The following is a 21,702-nucleotide window of genomic DNA, read 5'->3' on the forward strand; positions in this document are numbered from 1 at the left end:
CTGTGTTTTGCAAGTCTCAAGTAAGTCTCAAGTCTTTAACCTTGAGCCTTGAGTCAAGTCCCAAGTAAAGACGTGCAGGTCCAAGTCAAGTCAAGACAAGACCGGTCGAATCAATTCTGAGGTCATAGGCTTCTAATTTTTCATCCCTTACAAGTCATTAGCACTGTTTAGTGTTTGCCCAATAAAATGCCATTTTAACAACGTAACTATTAAATTTGACAAATACAATGAATGCATTTCAAATTGTTTTATTTTTGAAGACAATCACAGAAAAAGAGTGCTGATGTAGCATTTAGCATTGATGTGATCCACACATTCATTGTTTGTTCTTAACCCTGCTAGGACGTTAATAGATGCGTTCAATAAGGCAGATTCAAAGGGGAAATAAGTTGTTTTGCTGGATGTTACATAATGATTACGGATCATTTGAATGGAGACACATTTTATTGAACGCATTCACTGAAAGCATTTTCAAATCATCAGATCAAAGTCAACGTGAAATCCCAAGTCATTGATGTCAATGTCCAAGTCGAGTTGCAAGTCGTCAATGATTGTCAAGTCGATTCCGAAGTCATCAAAATTGTGACTTGAGTCTGACTCGAATCCAAGTCATGTGACTCGGGTCCACACCTCTCACACCATTGTAACAATGTTCTAGCCATACAGAGGAGGCGTACTTGAAACTATTGAAACCATAAGGCAACTTTGAGTAAACTTCAAGTATCATTTGATTATCTCACTGCTAGGCCGAGTGTCCTGGTTTTCAGTCATCAAAATATGGTCACCCTAACGCTGACAGTATAGTCATTTCCTGTTTCAAGCAGAAAAGGTGCACGTGTTTACTAAGATCCCTGTCCATCAATGAGACCATGCTAGAACTTACATTCAACATTTCATTGACCATCTTGAATAGTTATTTTAGTTTGTTTCATATTTGAGTTGTATTTTCAATACAGTGTAATGTGATGAACATTTTAATCATTTCGATCCATGACTCCTTTCATTTCTTACACAAGGTGAGTAAAAATAGCAGGAGTGGATTGATGGAACTAAGGAATCGGCCAAACCCCGTTTTTTTTTCTCCTTTTTTTCCTTTTTTCTGGTATGGTCAAGTATTTCTGATTTGTGTTCATGAATGAACACGACATTGTAAGATTCTTTTTGCATTGAAGTTAGGATGAGGCAGTGCGTGTGCTGGCGCTTTCTCAGCAAGTCTTTGCATGGCGTTCAGCTCTTCGCTTCTTAGTCACACAAGCATGGCAGCCGTGCAGCGTCTTTTCATGCATACATTATCTGCTTCCCTTCTCCATCCTGTTTTTTGCACCGAGACACAAATGTATTTACTCCGTGCATGACGCGCGCACACACACACAAAGCCTGTCAGGCTTGTGAGCATCAAAGCTTAATGTAGGTCACAGCATAAGCCCAAAGGTATTTTAGTGCACACATTCAATTCATCTTTAAAATGTCTCTGTATCATTTGCCCTCAATATTAAGTTGCTAATGTGGTCCAGCCTGATGATTGTCACGTCTACTTGATAGAGCAGTAAAGCCTTGACCAAGAGCATATTTTGTGATTTCACAAGTTCATTGCTGCGTAGGCTTTCTGATATCATTTAGCCTGGCAGCGTATCATCCAAAATGCAACCATGTGTCACAGCATAGAAATAGAGGAGCTTATTTCCTCACGTCGTCCTTCTATAAATACACCAAGCCCTCTGTTCTCTCTCTGTTCTCTCTGCTGCCATCTCTGCACACCCACCCCCATGTCTGCACATTTTCTTCCTGCAATTGGTCATACAATGGAGACAAATGTCCCAAAATTGTCTTAGGAAGGGGACAAAAAGATACGTTTGCCATGAATCTCTGGTTTTACTCCCACCCAATATCATCTCTTAATGTCATCTCTTGTAAGATGTATAAAAATGGATTTTGAAGGCAGCACAGTCCAAGTGTAAGCCAACTGTGGTACCTATTCGATAGGATGCCACCTATGAAGGTTGCAGTCCCCCAACCCCCACCCTCCACACATGTTCAGCATCCTGTGGGCACAGAGACACAGCTGAGAAGCAGAGAGAGAGAGCAGTGAGGTGGAAACATGGCTGAGCATGAAAGACAGAAATAGAGCGATAAAGCAGTCAATTAGGCCGAGAGAGGAGGAGGAGAAATCCTTCACGGAGGCAGCGATGCTTTGTGCAGATCAGGTTCTTCCTCTCCTCCCTTTTCTTCATCGTGTGTGGATGTGAGAACCTAATGGATTTTCAACCTGTGTGGAGCTCACAGGATGCTCAGATCCACGTGGGCCTGTGACGCCGACACAGCTACCTGCTCCCCTGTGAGGATGGATCCAGCGGCGCTGACCCAGATTGTGGAGTCCAGGCTGGTCGCTGTGCTGCTCTGTGAATGCGACATGGATGTGCTTCACCATGCATTCCTCTGCTGACATCTATCTCCACTAGCAAGGTAAGGATGTCAGACGTGCGCTTTTACTATGCTTCATGTCGGAACACCTTTTCTTGCAGAGGAAATAAACAGATGTTGAAGCTTCATTCATGTTTAATGTATGGAAAGCAACAAGTAACTGTGCTTCCTAAAGGAGCATAGAATGTAGGCTAAGCACACACCAAAGAAACAAATCAATTATTTACTGTCCCTTTACTCGCTCAAATCATTTGTCTTTTGTTCCCACTTAAGAGATGAAAGAATTTTTTTTTCCTTCATCTTTTGGGAAGAAAATGTATTTTTATTAACCTGAATTGCAAAAGCAGTCTGGACTATATTATAGTTTTACATTTTTATTTATATATATAGAATTTTTTTCTCGCGGCATCTGTTCCCCAAAGGTCACACGGTTTAACTATAGGTCACACAGGGGTCAGCAAACGGCACACACTCATTAAAAAACATTACACAGTATTTACACCTGTAAATGTTTTTTTCCTTCCTTTAAAAAAACATTTATTGTAAAAGTACATTTCTAACAGGGAACGAAAGGCTTTTATTGCTGTTGCACGATAGATGATTACTGATACCTTCAAGTAAATCTGTTGATTATATTTACTGTGTATGACACTCATGCAATATGTTTGCATCGTTGCAATAAAAGTCTCTGCTTTCAAGACTTTTATTCTAAAACAAAATATCAAAATACATTTAAAAATATGTTAGGCATTATGATTTATAATAATGATATATTGACGTAGTATGCCTTTCTTTAATTGATTTACAGTGTATTGCATAACTTTACTTATTCATTTTACCATTTGAAACCCTGGGTGTAAGAGGGCTATTTTGCTTGAATTATTACATGAATACATTAATATTATTTTATGTGCAAGTACAAGGTCTGTATGAATGATGTTAGTATGAAAGTAAAGATGCTGATGGTAAGTAGGCAACTGTATATGTGAAAATATACAGTACATGTTTTTCTTTCTGGGTAAAAGAAAATGAAGCTGCTTGTTCCGGGAGTTGGTGATAGAGGAATGATACTTGTATGATACTTGTACCGATGGAAGGGCTAAGTGTTAGCTTGTCACATTAGTGTTTTATTTGGTTCATGTCATGTGGTAGTCTCTGACTGTTCCCTTGTTTTCTGACATTTGTCCATTTACAGTAAAGTGCTCGACACCAACAAATGTTTTGAAAAAAACAAATTCCCTTAGTAAAACATTTTTGTCAGACTGCTGTCCTCCGCCAGTAAACAACTATAAAAATACGAGTGAAATGGAAGTTTGATCATCAAACCCTGCCATCTTGGCTGTGACGTCACGCAGAGAACTCTATCCGGAAACCAGACTGATATCAAATCACAGCCGTATATATATGCACAGCACAGCAAATATTCACAACAATAACACAATAACAACATTCACTGATATTGTGTTGTGATGAGTAGTTATGAATACATTGTACGTTGTCACTGCATACAGGTGTACATTAGTATCAGTTTCAGAAGCCACAGCTGCTTAACGAAGCAGGTCACTGAGCACAAATAACACACATTAAAAATCATCCACAACAGGGATGCTGTTTTCCCTATCTGAAATGCTTTTCCACGGCCGAAATTCCTCTGGATTTTTTACTTTTTGCGTCAGTGCTTCTGTTTTCACTCGCAGATCCTGGTCTGGATCGAGGAAAGATAGTCTGGACAGCTGATGGTAGAAGTACCCTTCAGTAATACACATTTAGTCCCAAACTTTACTTTATCTGAGGCATTTTATCAAAACAACTGTGTTCGAAATGTGCTGAACATAATATTGCAAAGTCTGACCTGCCGAATGCCGTCTTTTGGAAATATGAACAGGCTTACTCTGTCTGCTCAAGTGTTCGATCAAAAAGCTGCCACACAACAAGCCAGCATGTAACAGACAACAAAAAATGCAGCACAACAACATGAAAACAATGTATCCCGTGTATAGTTTCGAAAAGGAGTGCTGTTGAAGCGACATCACTTCCTCCTTCTCCAGTCTCCGACAACATTAGTTTTCAGTGACAAAATTATAAAAAGGGTAAATTTGTCAACAACCAAGCACACATCAAACACAGAAAATATGCCTTTCTATGTTATTTTGCATGGCAAATAACTCAACTTGACGTGTTTTGGTGTCATGAGCACTTTTTGCGTGTGGTTTGAATTGGATTCTGTTTTTCTACAATTGGTTTGGTTGAGCCCTTAGCTCACATTATTCTGGTTATGTGGATGTATGGCATGTGTGTATGGATAAGTGTTGTATTGCAGTTTTCATAGTAACACAAATGCAGCCACACTGCCCCCTGTACTGGGTTCTGGGGGTGTTAAAGGGTTTATGTCATTTGTGCTGGTTAATATACAGTAGATTCATTTCATACCAAACACCTTCATAGTGCCATGACCTAAACTGCATCCAGCTTTGATTTTATTTTATCATCAGTTAGGTTGCCAGTGTTACTCATTTTAACCCAGTTCTACATGAGATTTGTCTGGTTTGTTGGAATAACTCAGGTGGCATTAAACATGGCTCCACCTGATAGACCATCTTATGGCTTCAAATACAGCCTCATAACTAAATGATAAATGAATATTGGATAGATAAAATAGTCTGTCACCATTACATATTTGTTAACTGTAAAGGCAGTATTTTAGTCCAGTTACACAGTGAGTCCTTCCCAGGCCAGCTGCGAGCCATAATCCTTCCAGCGTGACCTAGGTCTAACCCTGGGCCTCCTACCGGCTGGGCATGCCCAGAATACCTCACTCAGGAGGTTTCAAGGTGGCATCTGGCCCAGTTGCCCGAGCCATCTCAACTGCGTTCTCTCAATGCAAAGGAGCAGCAGTTCTACTCTGAGCTCCTCCCGGATGACCAAGCTCCTCACCCCATCTCTCAGAGTGAGTCTGGCCCCACAACGCAATCTCATTTCGGCCGCTTGTATGCGCGATCTTGCTCATTCAGTCACTGCCCAAAACTCATGACCATAGGTGAGGGAGGGGCATCGATTTAAGAGTAAATTGAGAGTTTTGCCCTCTGGCTCTCTTCACCACAACACTCCGGTAGAACGACCGCATTACTGCAGACGCTGCGCCTGTCGATCTCACACTCCAGCCTTCCCTCACTCATTGTTAATTTCTTCAGGACTTTCACCAGCCTGAACTTGAAAAGGCCTAGAAGATCGCAGAGGACGCTTTATCAACTCAACTCCAGTAGACTTGGAGTTTTATTTCACACTTCACCTATTTGCAGGAGCACGGGTTAGGTTGATAACCGTCAAATCAAAGAGGAATAGCATCAAATTACTACTTACTACTACACGGTTTGTAACTTAGGAACAATAATAGTTGTTACATAGCAGTGGTCTCTCAGGTCTTCTCTTGTTACAATCATTCGAATCGTCATTGTGGTACTTTCTGTTGTCTACTAGATTTACCAATTCTTTACTTTGTGCAACCACCTAGTATCATATAATGTGTGTCATAGTTATGTCACATGGGTATTAAACAAGTCATCATAAATGCGATCATAATGTGTATCAAGGATTTGAAAGACACCCACATTTAGCATAATAATTGTCATAAGCATTGTCGTAAGAATTGTCATCCTCTTTCGTGATGGCACATACAGTCATGTGACCTTATTTTTAACAAATAAGCCAAACTCGACCGAACACTCATGAACAAGATCTTGAGGTACTTGAACTCCTCCACCTGGGGAAAAGACCTCACTCCCATCCAAAAGGGTGCAATCCACTCTTCTCTGGCTGAGAACCATAGCCTCAGATTTGGATGTGCTCAGTCTCATCCCAGAAGCTTCACACTCAGCTGTAAACCGCCCAAGTAAACGCTGAAGGCCCCTGGACCGTATCATCCACAAATAGTAGAGACCAGATCCTAAGGCCCCCAAACTGGACAAGTACATAAAAGTTATGAACAGAACCGGTGACAAAGGGCAGCCTTGGTGGAGGCCAGTGTTCACCATGAACAGGCTCAACATACTGCTGGCAACACGAACCAGGCTCCTGCACCAGTTGGGATCTAATGGCATGTAGTAGCGTGTCACAAACCCCAGTCTCCCAGAGAACCGCCCACAGGACACCACAAGGAACACGCTCAAATGCCTTTTCCAAGTCCACAAACAAATGTGGACAAAGCACATTGGGCGAATTCATGGGAATGAACAGCCGCTGAAATGCTACATGTTCATGTTATATGGAAAATGGCAACCTTATTCCATCCAATACAACATTTACACATATCATGCGGTTCTTCCCAACAGGACTTAGAAGAAATAACACTTGAACTTGAAATGTGTCACGAAAAAGAATCAATTTGAGCTCTTGTGAATTTCTCTTGGCGATGAATAAAGTATCTATCTATCTTGTTTATTTCTTCCTTGTACTTGTATGAAATAGAATTTCATGCAAGTCAACTCTACATATGTTGTATATGATACTATGCTACTATGCTACCACTTCATTGAGGTCAGCAACATGCCAAAACACACACACACGCAGTGTGTTGAAAAGATGTAAAAGATCATACTGTATGTACCAACTCTGCATAGATAGAGAGCATGTATGGTATCTCAGGGCAAGGAGATAAGCATTGTCTGCTTCTTTTCTATGTTTTCAGCATTGAAGCAGTCTAATGGATATGATAGGAGACGATACAAAGATGAGTCCATTGTGTATCCACATAAAAAATGGGTCAGCAGTAGCCCAGAGGTGAAAGGGTCCCACCACCACCAAGTGTTTGTTCAGGATGAATGTATGGAAAGAATAGTCTACACAAGCTCTATATGGAAAGTATGCTGAGATAACCAACAGGATACTGTATCAGCTAAAAGTTTGGACACACCTCATTTAAAGCAATGAGTACATCCGAATGTTTGACTAGGACTGCAAATTTAAACATTTTTGTCATACTGCTGCCACCCGCCAGTAAACAACTATAAAAATACAAGTGAAATGAAGTTGTGATCATCAAACCCTGCCATCTTGGCTGTGACGTCACGCAGAGAACTCTTTCCGGAAAGCAGACACTGATATCAAATCACAGCCCTGTACGCACAGCACAGCAAATATTCACAACAATAACACAATAATAACATTCACTGATATTTTGTTGTGATGAGTAGTTATGAATACATTGTACATTGCCACTGCATGCATGCGTACATTACTTTTTCAGCATTTACAGAATAAGCACCGGCTGTTTTTGTATCAGCTTCAGAAGCCAGTGCTGCTTATCGAAGCAGTTCGTTGAGCACCTATAACACACATTAAAAATCGTCCACAACAGGGATGTTATTTTCCATGGCCGAAATGCCAAATAGAATTTCCACAACGGATTGGGAATAAATCAATAGATTTAAAAAAAAATCTATAAACCTGTCTCTTCCTCCCTTCCAACACCTCTTCCAGTGTGCAGGGCGTAAGAGTTAATTTAGGCATATTACACTAAAACTCGACTTAAAATTAGCCTCATAAAAACAGAACTCGTACATAGAGCAAGGACCTCTTGTATATAATTTATGAATAAGATAGCTTGTTGGTGCTTGTTAGCGACTTGAAGCTCATTGCTCATGTGATACGTTAACCCACATTTCATTTAAGGTCTGAGCTGTCACAAGTCATTTTGCAAACAAAGCACTGATGTCCCCAATGGATGCATGCAGTCCAAATCTAATTTAATCTAATCTAAATCCTAACGGCAGTCCAAATCTAAATCCAAATGGCAGAAATAAAGCTCAGGACTCGATGATGATAGCCGGCAGCATCCACACGCACTTTGACTTCCTCACAACTTCCTTTCTCCATAGCAAATAATGCAGATACATTTTATGTCTAACTGTTTAATACTACAATAATAATGTATTAAAATCTAATACATTTCATAAAGGTTAGTGCTTTTTTAAAACCTTATTGGAATGTAAAATAAGATAAAAGACAGGAAAGGGCAAAATACAAATGTTATTTATAATTTATTTTAAACGTCTGAGAACAGTAAACTCATGATGTACATGTTTGTTTTCAATGTTACAAAACATTTTTATGTACTCCATGAACTGCATTGAGTGTATCAGAATTTCTTTTAAAAGGTTGTTTCTAAACCGAATAATTCCCTGAGAAAAACAGTCCCAAAACCAAATAAAAGCACATCAGGAATAAACAGCTGTCAGCGATGGAAGTTTGAAAAAGCTTCTACAAGACCAGATTAGACTGAGGCAGCCTCGTCTCACTGAGGTGCGACCTTTGCAACATCAAGCATGCTAAAAATATCTCAGCCACACAGTATTTATGGAAGTAAAGAAGTGAGACCTGCATAAAATTAGCACACAGATTATCATCAATTCATGATGTTTTGTAGATATGTTTTAGGAGTCTCCATCTGACAAACAGCATGGATGTTTACCATCAATCACTTCTATTTGCATTTCAATCGATGTCACTTTTTATTTCTGTGTACATTGCAATAATGGGACATTAAATGGTGGCACAGAATATTTTATGACAGATATTCTAATGTAGGCTCTGTTCCTGTACTTATCTTCATGGTAATAATGTAATCATATTAATAATAATACACAATAAAAATGGTCCAACCATTTTCTTCCGCTTATCCGGGTCTGGGTTGCCGGGCAGCAGTCTCAGTAAGGAAGCCCAGACTTCCAAGTCTTCGGCCATCTCTATTTCTATCAGGAGGACACTGAGGAGTTTCACAGAACAACTGTCAGACTACTGCTAAAAGATAGATACTTTATTAATCTCCAAGAGAAAGTGGTACCTTCATCTAAGTATGCAGAAGACAATGTCCTAAGATGACCACATCAACAACTGAGAAGCAAGAACAGAACTGGATGTCCATGTTGACAACAACCGCCTGGAGTTCCAGCAAGCCCACAAGTACCTCGGTGTGCCTGTCTTATAAGCAACATTTGGATGAAGGGTTACAGCAAGGGTCTCGCTCATTCACTGTCTGGAGGGTTTGACTTGGGGAGCTTACCCCCAGACCCTACGCAGATCCACTCAAGCTGTGGTCCTACCTGTGGAATACCGTGCCCATGCCTAAATCAAAAGCTCGTCCACATGTGAATATAGCAGATATTGCCAGCAACAGCGCCTTCCGGATAGTGACTAAATATGGCAAGTCTGAACAGACTGCAGATCACATAATCACTGACTGTCCTTGAAACAGCCCACCTTTAGCATCCGGCCTTTTTGACTTACGGCCGGTAACAAGGGAATGGCTGCAGGGAGTCGGTCCTCTGATGATATACAAAAGAAGAAGGCCAGCTGCGAGTCCCTCCAACATGTCCTAGGTCTACACCCGGTTCTCCTAGTTGGGCATGACTAGAACAGTCTTCCAGGTGGCATCCTGACTAGATGCCAGAGCCACTTCTACTGGCTTCTCCTGATATGAGGGAGCAGCATCTGTACTCTGAGCTCCTCCTAGATGATCAAGCTCCTCACCCTATCTCTGACGGTGAGTCCAGCCACCCTGTGGAGGTAACTTGTTTCGGGCAGTTGTTTCTGTGATCTTGCTCATTCAGTCAGTGTAGTGGCTGTTCGGGGTGTTAGATAGATAGATACATAGATCGATAGATAGATCTGATTCCATGACAAGATTTCTCGCTCAGAAAATATCTATCTATCTATCTATCTATCTATCTATCTATCTATCTATCTATCTATCTATCTATCTATCTATCTAATTAATGGATATTTCTGTCAATATGCCAGAATTAGCCAATTTTTCATCTGTAGTCCCTCGTCTTAATCCCATTTACTAAAAGTATTGCTCTATATAAAATCTAATAATGGGAATACAATGAGTGAACAATCAACAACATCATATCAAGACACAAACAAAAGAAAATAACAAAAACAGCAGTACCAGTCAGTCTGTAGTTAGTGCGGGCAGTTCTGATTGTCAACAAGTCATTTCTTTAACTGGATCTTGAATGTATGATATCTGTGTTTTGATTTCTAATGGCTATGGGCGTGAGGTTCCACTCAGTGGCAGCTCGGAGAGAGAAAGCTGTTTGTCCAAATACACTTTTTCTAAGTGGAATAATGCAATCTCCCCTCTTAGCCCCTCTAGTTCTGCGATGAACAGCTGTTCAGATGTTGGCCAACTGTTGAAGAGCAGATGATAAACCGTTAATGAGTTTCTAAATAAAACATGGATTTGATCATTTCACCATGTTTTCTAAGATGAGTAGTTTAAGTTTGTGTAATATCAATTTTTATAGTGCATTTATGAAGTGACTGCAGGGGTTTGAAAGATGTAATGCTAGCCTGCGACCAAATGGGTAAACAATATGTGATACATGAGAAGATCATAGCATGCATGTTCATTTTTGCTGCGTGTGGACATTTGATGGCGAACGTGTCTGAAGTTACTGAGATTAAATTTGATTTGATTAGAAACTCTTTTTACATGTGATTTAAATGACAGTTTTGTGTCAATTATGACACCCAGATATTTGTACTCTGAACCGATCTGCAGTCTTTCCCCTGAAACAAAACTACAGTGGTGTGAAAAAGTGCTTCCTGATTTTGATGTGATCCTTGAGTAAGACCAGTGGACAGCTGGAGGGCTACTGATTTAACGGACTGGACTCTGACATATTGGTAGCACTCAGTGAGGTAATACTCAATCCACTTAAGCGCATCTGCTGAAAAGTTAAAACTACATAATTCTGTGAGCAAGATCTTCTGATTAGCAGTGCTAAATACCCTCTTGAGATCCAGAAACACAGCACCGACTACCCCACATTGGTCTAACATGGCTCTGATGTTTTCCATAAAATAACAAGTAGCAGTCTGGGTGAAGTAGTTGGCTCTAAAGCCAAACTGCATGGAGTGTAGAGCAAAAGGTGTGGTCTTTAAATGATTGATTATTTGTTTTGCTACCAGTTTCTCTGCCATGTTTGACACTGTGGGTAATATGCTGATGGGTCTATAGTTGGCCATAGAATGAGGATCTCCACTTTTAAAAATTGGAGTGACAACAGCGGGTTTCCAGTGGCTTGGGAACATTTTTTGTGAATTGGAAAGATTAATAATTTTGGAGATGGGCTGTGTGATTGATGTGCTAAGGTCCTTGAGCATCACTATGTCCTTACCAAAAATATCTTTACATTTGGATGTTCTCAGTGAATTAATAGTGAGCGATACCGCTGATTCTGTGATATTTAGTATATCATTTTCATAATTAACCAGAGGCAATATGTCATCCCATTGGGTTTGGTTAGCTATAGCTATGAAGTTTTGATATTTACTTTTAGGGATTGTAATGACTTTGTTGCAGCTGGCACAGGAATTAAATCATTTTTGTCCAGGTTTTCTGGTAACCAAAATGAAGTGTGTTAGTTTGGTCTTTTACTGCTTCGTCTGGATGAAGACGAAGCAGTAAACTCCTTTTGGACATGTGGAACAGTCAAATGATTCATGAGATGTATTCCATTGTAACCTGCATGCATGTTCAAATAAAATGAAACCAAACCAAAGCATGAGGAACACAGTGACCACATACTGTACTGCACATAATATACACATACAGTATATATCTACCATACTGTACATAAGGACCTTGTAATATAAACTGTACATACATGAGGACCTCAGGATAAATATACAAATACATGGTTTCCTTTTTGTTTGAGCTTGAATCCTGCTAATAAGCATTATAATTCTAAGCAGAGAGAAGAAGGTCCATTTTTATCTCCCAGGATTCCCCAGACAATAGCATATTTGCATAACAACATATTTGGAGAAGGCCAAATCTGGTGTAAGGAATAATATAATTTCCATATATTGTAGATGTGTACACCTTAATAACACTCTCATGTCACTGCATTTTCAAAAACAAAATACAGTAATATGCGGTACCATCATTATTATTCATGATTTGATGGTGTTTTCTAATACAAATCCAGAATAAGATAACACACTTGGATAGAGAGATGTATAATTCTTAATAACATAATAAATGTGTTATACGTGTTAATATGTCTACAATTAGATACAGGGATGCCATCAGGAATACTGGGCCTCATGAAAAAAAATCACACTGGGACCCCCTGAGCAGCTGTGGTCACTACATCTCTAGGACTTAACTGACCTTTAAAGCTTTTTTGTATTGTATTTGACTCAAACCTGACTCAAACTCAAACCAAAATTTAGTTAGATGCATGTTTTGGAGAAATATGAATACATTGGAAACTAATTGTTCAATAATTAATTTTTAGAAGAAAATAACAGACTAAAAAAACTAATTTATCACAGCCTGGGATGGTACATACGGTAAATGTGTATTCCATTACACCACCATGGTTAGGTATGTCAAATGTGTATTTATTGTACATAGCAGGATATGTTACTCAAAGTGGAGTGTTGTTATATGAATGAATAAGTTTTATAATGCAGAATTTGTGGAGGAAATGTTGTAGGAATATGTCAAGGTTAACCATAATCGAATGACTGTCACTGTAATTTGTTCTTAATAAGAATAACCATCCTTTTCTAATGAGCCTCCATATATGCATGTATCAAATGATCAACATACATCTCATTGGACACATTTACTATTACTATGTTTGTTCATGCAAAGAGATTATATGTTGTATTATATATGTGAAATTAAAAAATCCTTTCATTTATTGATGCAATATATCATTGGCCAATTTTGCCCAGTAGTTCAGAAACGGATGTAGCTTAGCTAACTTTTCTAATGGGATGTCAAACTCTGCGTACATTTAGCAATGTGTGCAAACCTCCGACAAACTGTAATGCCTGTGCTTGTGGTTACGGAAGACGCAGCCACCAATGCAATTCCAATTGCGTTATTAATGTCAGATATTTTTTATGATACCCTTATTTGTGGAACACACATGTAAACAAGATGGCCGCGGTGCTCCGTCGCGGAAGAAGATGTGAGCGTCTTCGTCACATACACAACAATGGAGAGGCGATAGTGCGCAAATGTAACGCAGAGCGATGTGTGAGGTTTGATTTTTTTAGAGTTGTCATTTTCATGATGCAAATTTATTACTCATTTGAAGGCATGTTGTTTTGTGAAGCCAAACTCCTTCCTTAAATGACCCAGCAACTAAGCGGAAACTACGTTCACGGAAATCCGACCTCAACTGGATTGGCGAGACCAAGTGGGGGGGTAACTCATTGTTACCCCCCCACTACTATAGTAGTCTTCTTGGTTGGTGTGCGTGTGTGTGTGTGCGTGTGTGTGTGCGCTAGATGAGATTTGGACACACACATGTTGTGAATACCCTGGAGGTAATGTATGTGTAAGTAGAATCCATGCAATGTCTCAGTGAAGCTGGTGCAAGAGATGAGGACATGTGAATTGGTGCATGGACAGTAAGTTGTTGTTTTTTTTTTTAAAGACACAGTGTAGTCCTACAAGCCATTTTACAAAACTACTGCAAGTTGTTCCTTAATGTGGGACATTATGACATGTTTATTTTGTCTGAAAACAGGGGGACCAGTTTGGTTGAGATGGAGAGACAGAGTGGAGAGACGGAAGGTCGATAGAAAACAGAATGGAAGGCTTTATGACAATAACAGTAAAAGATAATGATGGAGGTCTGTTCCCAATATTACGATTCATGCTTTTACTATTAATAATAATATTTAGATCAATCATTGAAGATGTAATGACATTGTCGTTGTTAAATGGATCCTACGGTATATTCCCAGTGGACAGTCTGGTATGAGAACCCATCATACTGTAACTTTACAAAGTCCATGTTTGGCAACTTGCCAGGTGTCCATTATGGCAAAATTGCAGCCAAAATTTTTTTTTTGGATGTAAATGTGCATATCTAAACCGGAGTAAGGCAGTAAGAGCTGCGTGTCTCTATGTAGCTGTGAGTGGTGGCGGGGTGGGGGTGGGGTGGTTGGAGCAGGCCCTTGACCGCTGACCAATAGCAACTAAGTAGGTATGGTCGGGAGAGGAGACTGCAAAATCTGATCGTTTTGGCCAAGAGGAGATGAATGCAGATTTACAGTCTTGAGACTGTATTCATGGCATGTGTTCATAAAAGAAACTTACCATAGTGCTCCACTGAGATCCAATATCATTTAAAAAGTCCCTGAAATGAACAGAATAGGGAGCCTTTAAAGATAATGTACGTGTAATATACACTGCCCTAGTATTGTATAGAAGTATTGGAACAGTGAGGCCAATTTGCTTTATTTTTGCCGTAGCCTGAAAACATTTGCGTTTGACATCAAAAGACGACTATGAAACCAGAGAGCAACATTTCAGTTTTTATTTGCAGATATTTACATCTGGAGTGGATGCACAAATTAGAAGATAGCACCTTTTGTTTGAGCCCACCCATTTTTCATGAGCAAAATAAAATTGTGACTGACAGGTGTGTTATGTTGCCCAGGTGTGTACTGTTGCATTGTCTATATAAATAAATAGCACTGAATGTCTATGGTCAGTTTCAAAAATTTATCGGATTGCTTGTAGGGTATGTTCATTGGACAAAGGACAGACAATAATGTAGGACACTGGCCAATCATAAGGCTTTTTACAAATTGTTGTACTGTCTATGAATGTTTGTCAAATTGTTCTGATTGATTTTTCATATTCTCTCAGATTCACAAGTGCTTGTTTTTCACCCATAGACAGCTCTGTGGTTTTCATGTTGTTTTCACCTCTAAATACAGTCTGCACAGACTTATCCGATTTGTAATTCACATTTTAATAACGTCTCTTTTTTAGTGCATCACATTTTCAATCACAACAGGCATAATAATAGACAGCTCTGTAGTTTTCTTGTTGATTTCACCTCTAAATGCAGTTTACACAACCTATCCTATTCAATCCGAAACTGAGTGTTGATATTTAGTGCTACTGCAAAAATAAAGGAATTGATGTCACTGTTCCAATGCTTCTGGAGGGCATTGTGTCATTGTATTGATAAACAGAGGTGTCAGAATTTAATTGAACACTGAGTGAGAAAATGTGTGGTTTTGAACATATATGTGCTCGTGTGGACATGGCCTAAAGTGGAGGACACAAACATTAGCAACACCAGCATTGCTCATCAACACATAGCTATTACTATTAGGACGTCTTTAAAAAGTCACTTTTGTGTTGTAGGGCACCTTTTACCTGTCAAATTTAAGAACCGAGTTGTCTCGTGTGAGGGTGCCCTGACGACCTCCGTAGGTTGAGAAAGAATCCTTTGTTTTTGCAAACTAGTACATTTCAGCAATGACTAACACAATGTCCAATTATGGAGTAGACATTCAGGTGAACAACACAACAAATGATGTAAAGCATGCTGACTCATGTGTGTTATCATTGCTAATATTTTAAATTAGGACAAAGGTGGAAATGATGGACCGTGAAGCATAGATGACAAAGATGTTATCATGGCACCTACATACAGCAAAATATGTATGGATATATTTTGCTGTATGTGTGTATATAGATAGATAGATACAGTAGATAGATAGATAAATATAGATGGATAGATAGATATAGATGTACTGTAGATATACAATGTGAAGCTGTGTGCTGCATTTCCCACACAGTCTGCAAATATTCCAAAATGATTTGTGCCTTGGCAGCATCCACCCACACCTAAAAGCGATAGCATGTTTTATTTTTAGTTCTTTTCCTTTGAAAGTGATCACAATTGATAAAATGATGTTTTGTATTGACGGAGTCTAAATAGATGTAAGACTGGAGAAGTCAGTCATTATTTACGACTTGTGCTGTGATCTAATTTTACTGCTACCAGTGAGGCTGAAGGAAGAGATTAAAAATACATTTGGACAAACTGAGATGATGCAAGACTAGCGTAGAATAAATGAATAGACAACTCCATCTGCTGGACATCTTTTATAAGCAGAATATGATAATTGCCATATACTATACCTGAACTTTGTAATCAAAAATATTTTTAAAATAGAAGTTATTATAATATATCATACCTGAACAGTATGATATATTTTTTAAAAGAATAATAGTTATATCATATTACACGTGAACAGTATGGTAAAGATTTCTTAAGAATACTAGTTATTATATCATTTTACAACATGAACGATATGATTAAAAAAAATATGTTAAGACTGCAAAGTATATCATATTACAACAATATCAGTGTAACAAAAAATATGTTAGAATACTAGTTATTATATCATATTATATGTGAATGGTGCGATAAAAAAAATGTCTTAAAAATACTACTTATTATATCATATTACAACATTAACATTATGACAAAATATGTTAACCATACTAGTTATTATGTCATATTATTCATGAATAGAGTGATAAAACTAGGTCAAGAATACTGGTTATTTCAGTATATCATATTATCCGTGAATAGAATGATAAAAATTAAATAAGAAAACTAGTTATTATATCATATTCCAAGTGAATGGTATGGTAATTTCTTCAAAATACTAGTTATTATTTAATTTGATATATGAATAATTATAAAAGTATGTTTTGGTTTTTACTATTGAAGGAAAATGCACTTTTGGATAAAAATGTTGACCTTGTGTGAGACATGAACACACGTCTTTCCCTTTTCTGTGCTTTCTAAATACTGAAAAACTGCTAACATGAGGCAGCTAATACTACAATAAAGCCCTCTCAAAATTGCGTTTTTTAAAACAACTTTATCGTTTTATACACACGCTGTAACCATGTAGTAAGAGGTACATTCATAATAACATATAATACTTACAGTATTTTAGCCATTTTAAGCATTACTTCTTTCCTGGGTCCATAGCAACGACCGCCACTTCTGCCAACAGAGCTGGCGATGACCACTTTTTCTTTTACTCCTCCCAGGCAGAGAATAAGGTTGCTTGGTGCTAAGTAGATCCAGCTACATTGAAGCACTAAACCATTCTCGTAGCGTTATCATGTAGGACTAATGCTAAACGTTCTTTCATCTACTCTGTATCTTTCAGCCCAAGACTTGTGCTCCTCGTTGTCCTAGTAAATTTAGCATAGTCCTCAGATAAAAAATGCTGTGCGTAAACGAGCATCTGGCTGAGTGTTCCTAGCGATGCTGTCGGGTCCAACTTGAGAGCCAGTACTCACTGCTTCAGTCGGTCCACATTTATAGTTGGTAGAGTGTGGAATCTCAAAGTTGACCAACTTTTCAGCTTATTACCGTAAATTCCTACTACGCATGTGCCAGGCATGATTTATAACCTAGTATTAACTTTTCCCCTCTCAAAGGCGATGCAGCAGCCCCAGTAGCTAGCGTTACCTCTCGGTAGTGACCTGAGGCGCTTTGAAAAGCGCCAGAAAAGTAGTTCTTCTGTGTTAGCTCCTACAATAACAATGTTGCTGTAGGTTAGTTAATATGCAGGTCACATTATGTAAAAGGAACATTGTTGGTTGTTTTTGGAGCTTTTTTTAGAAGGCTTTATAGGTGAAATAGGTGCATCCTGTCACGTGCTTTGTTAGCTGCCTCGTGCTAGCAATTTTTTTCTATTTAGAACACACAGTAATGGAAAAGACGTGTGTTCATGTCTCACGTAAGGATTGTGGGTTATCGGAACAAATGAATCACTCTTAAAAGAGGAGGAGGTATTTCATTGCATTATTTAATATGTCACACAATGAAGAGATGTTTTCAAAGAGTTGTATTTCTGCCATACACTAGAGGGCAGTATCATAAATCACTGCATTAGTTTTATCCTTGCCATAGAAAAGACGAACTGCACTTTTCCAAGGGGGGCTGTGGGACACATACGTAATACAATTCAAGTATGCGTGATAAACAACAAAGTAACTGTCTATTCTTCTGCCCGGCAGCGCTGCCACCAATATCGTCATCAGTATCAGGAGGACAACATCTGCTGTGGAGGAAAGGGAGCAGACCAACTCTCTGTGGTGGAGCTGGCAGATGCTGACACAGCCGCAGCACTTCTCCAGGTAGCACCACACACTACCATAATACTTACTGATGCTCAACATTGGATGTATTTACTGGATCACGTAATTATATGTTTGAACAATTACTGGGATTACTGGCCAATAGTTAATAATAATTGGTTGCCAGCCAATCACAGGACACATTTAGATAAACAACCATTCACACTCACATTCACGCCTATGGACAATTTACAGTACACAAGTAACATAACTTGCATGTTTTTGGAATGTGGAAGGAACCCGGAGTAGCAGGAGGAAACCCACTCACACACTGGGAGAACATGCAAAATGCACACAGAGATTTTCCAACAGAACATCCAACATTAAATGAACCCTCAAGCTCCTGAATGTGAGTCCAACATGCTAACCACCGGTTCACCGTGAAGCCCTGTACAATATTTATTAAGATATAATTTCATGAAAGGAAGTGGGAGCCAAGATGCCTCGTGGGACTCCTGAAGCAGCTGACATTTACCGTTTGGTAAATGCTCTGTCCACACTGTTTACAATGGGAGTGGAGGCTTTCTGACCTCAACTGAGGATATAATTGGGCATTGGAAGGAATACTTCAAGGCCCTTCGACCTTCCGTAGAGGAGGCAGAGTCTGAGTACACAAATTGTCCATCAACGTGGCTGAGGTAGCTGAGGCAGTCGCAAAGGCAAAGCTCTGGGGTGGGCGAGTTTCGCCCTGAATTCCTTAAGGCTCTGAATGTTGTAGTAGTCTTGGTTTGACATGTCTTTAAAACACTACATGGAAGTCTGGAACAGTACCTCTGGATTGGCAGACTGGGGTTGTGGTGTACCTTTTCAAGAAGGGTAACCAGAGGATGTGTTTCAACTACAGGGGGATCACACTTTAACTTCCATGGTTTTCTTGGTAATAACCAAAATCACTTACCTGTAAGTTCTTACATGAATAGCTATAGCATTGTACTGGCAAAAAATGTAACTCTTATGAGCTATTTTTGCTGTCATTATATTTGTCCACACAAAGGTTCCTTTAGTTGTATCAGGCATTAAAATGAATGCGGACGAATAATTTTTTCTTTGACGGTACTGTAAGCCAGCGCTCTCAACAACTGAATATGGATGTAATCTTGTGGCGATAAAAACTCCAATCCCATGTGTTACTGCTTTGGCCTGGTCAGAGTTGCTTGCTAGAGGTTGTTTATATGCGGAAGTTATCTGTGTTTGCACTAAGATGGTTTTCTTTCTTGGAGATCTAACATTCACTGCCGGATGATTCCGCTTTAAGTGCGCTAACATGTTAGACGTGTTTCCCGCCGCATACCCGATATCCATGGTACAATGCCGACACACAACTTTGGATTTATCCACTTGCCTTTGACCAGCCGTAATTTTAACAGGGAAGCCAAAGTGTTCTCAAACAGGGGACCGTAGTGAGATTGGAGGGTCTTCCAGCTCAGGCTTCTCGCTTGTATTTGCCATGATGCCGTTTGTCACGCCTGATATTGTATATAATCTATATGAATCCTGCATGGCCACGCCAGAAGAGCACACAAATATAAGGAGGTCCTGCACCTCTGTGCCAGTATTCAACAGTTCCATCAAGTGGAAAGCCACCGTGATTGAATATTGTACATGGGGATTTAAAAGACGCTAATGTAACAGTGTAAAGTAATATTGTTAACCTTTTGCAGTGTATTACACTGTTCAATGCCACAGTCTTGCCAGATATCACATTAGGTCCATAATAATAACCTATGGCTGTGACGTCATTCAACCTTGAAGGATAGATTTCATTCACTGGTAAATTGGTTAAATGGCCACATTAAGGTATGAATGTAGTTTCTTGTTCGAGCTTTGCCCTTGCAACTTCCCTTAAGTGTTGTTATGATGAGGATTTCATATTTTATTACAAGAAGTTATCAAAGGATTCAATAAAGGATTAAACGCTTAATACGAGAGGTGTCGTAATACACTCAGCTCACAAGACGAGACGATACAAGATATTGGGGTCACAAGAGACGGGATGCTATTTTAACATTACTTTGAAAAAAACTACAATGACAAAATATAGGACTGGACAAACAGACTTTTGTATTTAACTGAGTCACAAAACAATGCATGTACATTTTGAAATGTTGTAAACTTGGCATGCATGACCTAAGCGTGTTGCTTCTAAATGTTGAACTTCTTCCCACAAATAGAAACAAAAAACAAAACTGACAAAAATGATAATAGTTAAAATATTGATGGCAGTTGCAGCTGCTACTGCTAATCATTTATGTTGAAGTGTAGTTATGAAAGGAGACATACTGTATAAATAAATAGAATACAGTAGATGGCATATTGAAGTAGATTAGTTTTAAATGTTCACTCTAAAAGAACTACAGTTCCCATGATGCCATGATAGAGTCATGAATTTCTGAAATAGTATCACTTGTTTTGTTAGAAGTCATGTGCAGCAATCGCGTTTTGATAGTGAAGTAAATTGCTTAGACATCAACATCGCGGTAGCAGATTAAAAACAATGTGCACAAAGCACTTAATGTGCAGTTCCAATCCTGCCCTGCGCATTGCCACCACCATATTACGTTCATTGTCATTCATAGTGGCGATGCCAGCGATGACAGTTCACGGTCTGGTTGGCTGTTGTCGCAAGACAGTTTTTCTCTTAAATTTACACAAGATCTTGTGACACCCCTACTGAATACTAGGGGTGTCACAAGATCCCGCAAGATTAAAATGCGACAAGATTTCTTGTTCAGAAAAAAAAATTCTCGTGGGCACGAGACCTGGGACAATAATAAATTAATTAATTAATCACAGAGTAAATTAAAATTAACTGGATAATTTTACCTGCCTCGATATATCGCCATGTGCATACGTGTGTGTTTCCCTCGTCTTTTGCCTCCAAACAGAGGGCCAAGAAGAGAGTTCACTCTATGCATTGCTTCAGCACCATGGCGCATTTGTTGCATAAAACAACGGCATGAACAGAGTGAGCCCTTTTCTCTGTCATACAGTCTCTTTGTCTCTGTGGGTGGAGGTGGGGCCGTTAGCATACACACAGAGTGCAGAAGAATGTAACATAGTAGAAATTAAATTAGTAGATTGCAATATTTTTCATATTTTTTCATTGTACCTTTCTTGAAAGTAATGTTAAAATCTCGTCTCGTTCTGGTAGACTCAATCTTGTGTATCGCCTCTACTGAATACTGATGAAAAGATCTTTGGAATTTAGATTAAAAAATTGCAAATAAGCACACCAAATGATAGCTGGGTCATTTTTATCATGGCCTTTCTTTTCCTGTTTG

At 39.0% G+C, this 21,702-nt stretch overlaps 1 protein-coding gene across 7 annotated transcripts in view; it reads left to right on the forward strand.

Moving 5' to 3' along the window:
* Positions 1-2,041: 2,041 nt before the first annotated feature.
* Positions 2,042-21,702, forward strand: part of LOC129187859 (nck-associated protein 5-like) — a 43,770-nt gene continuing 24,109 nt past the window's right edge. For 6 of the 7 annotated variants that reach the window (XR_008572477.1, XR_008572476.1, XM_054787623.1 and 3 more), the window contains exons 1-2: positions 2,043-2,463; positions 18,302-18,421. Coding sequence is in view for 4 of the 7 variants with exons in the window: in XM_054787623.1 (XP_054643598.1) it covers positions 18,393-18,421 (29 nt within the window). In the remaining 3 variants the exon portion in view is untranslated. Of the gene's footprint in view, positions 2,464-18,301; positions 18,422-21,702 lie in introns of all 7 variants that reach the window. The other variant, XR_008572475.1, reaches the window with a different exon arrangement.

This window comes from Dunckerocampus dactyliophorus, chromosome 9, assembly GCF_027744805.1.
Source record: "Dunckerocampus dactyliophorus isolate RoL2022-P2 chromosome 9, RoL_Ddac_1.1, whole genome shotgun sequence".
Taxonomy (NCBI): domain Eukaryota; kingdom Metazoa; phylum Chordata; class Actinopteri; order Syngnathiformes; family Syngnathidae; genus Dunckerocampus; species Dunckerocampus dactyliophorus.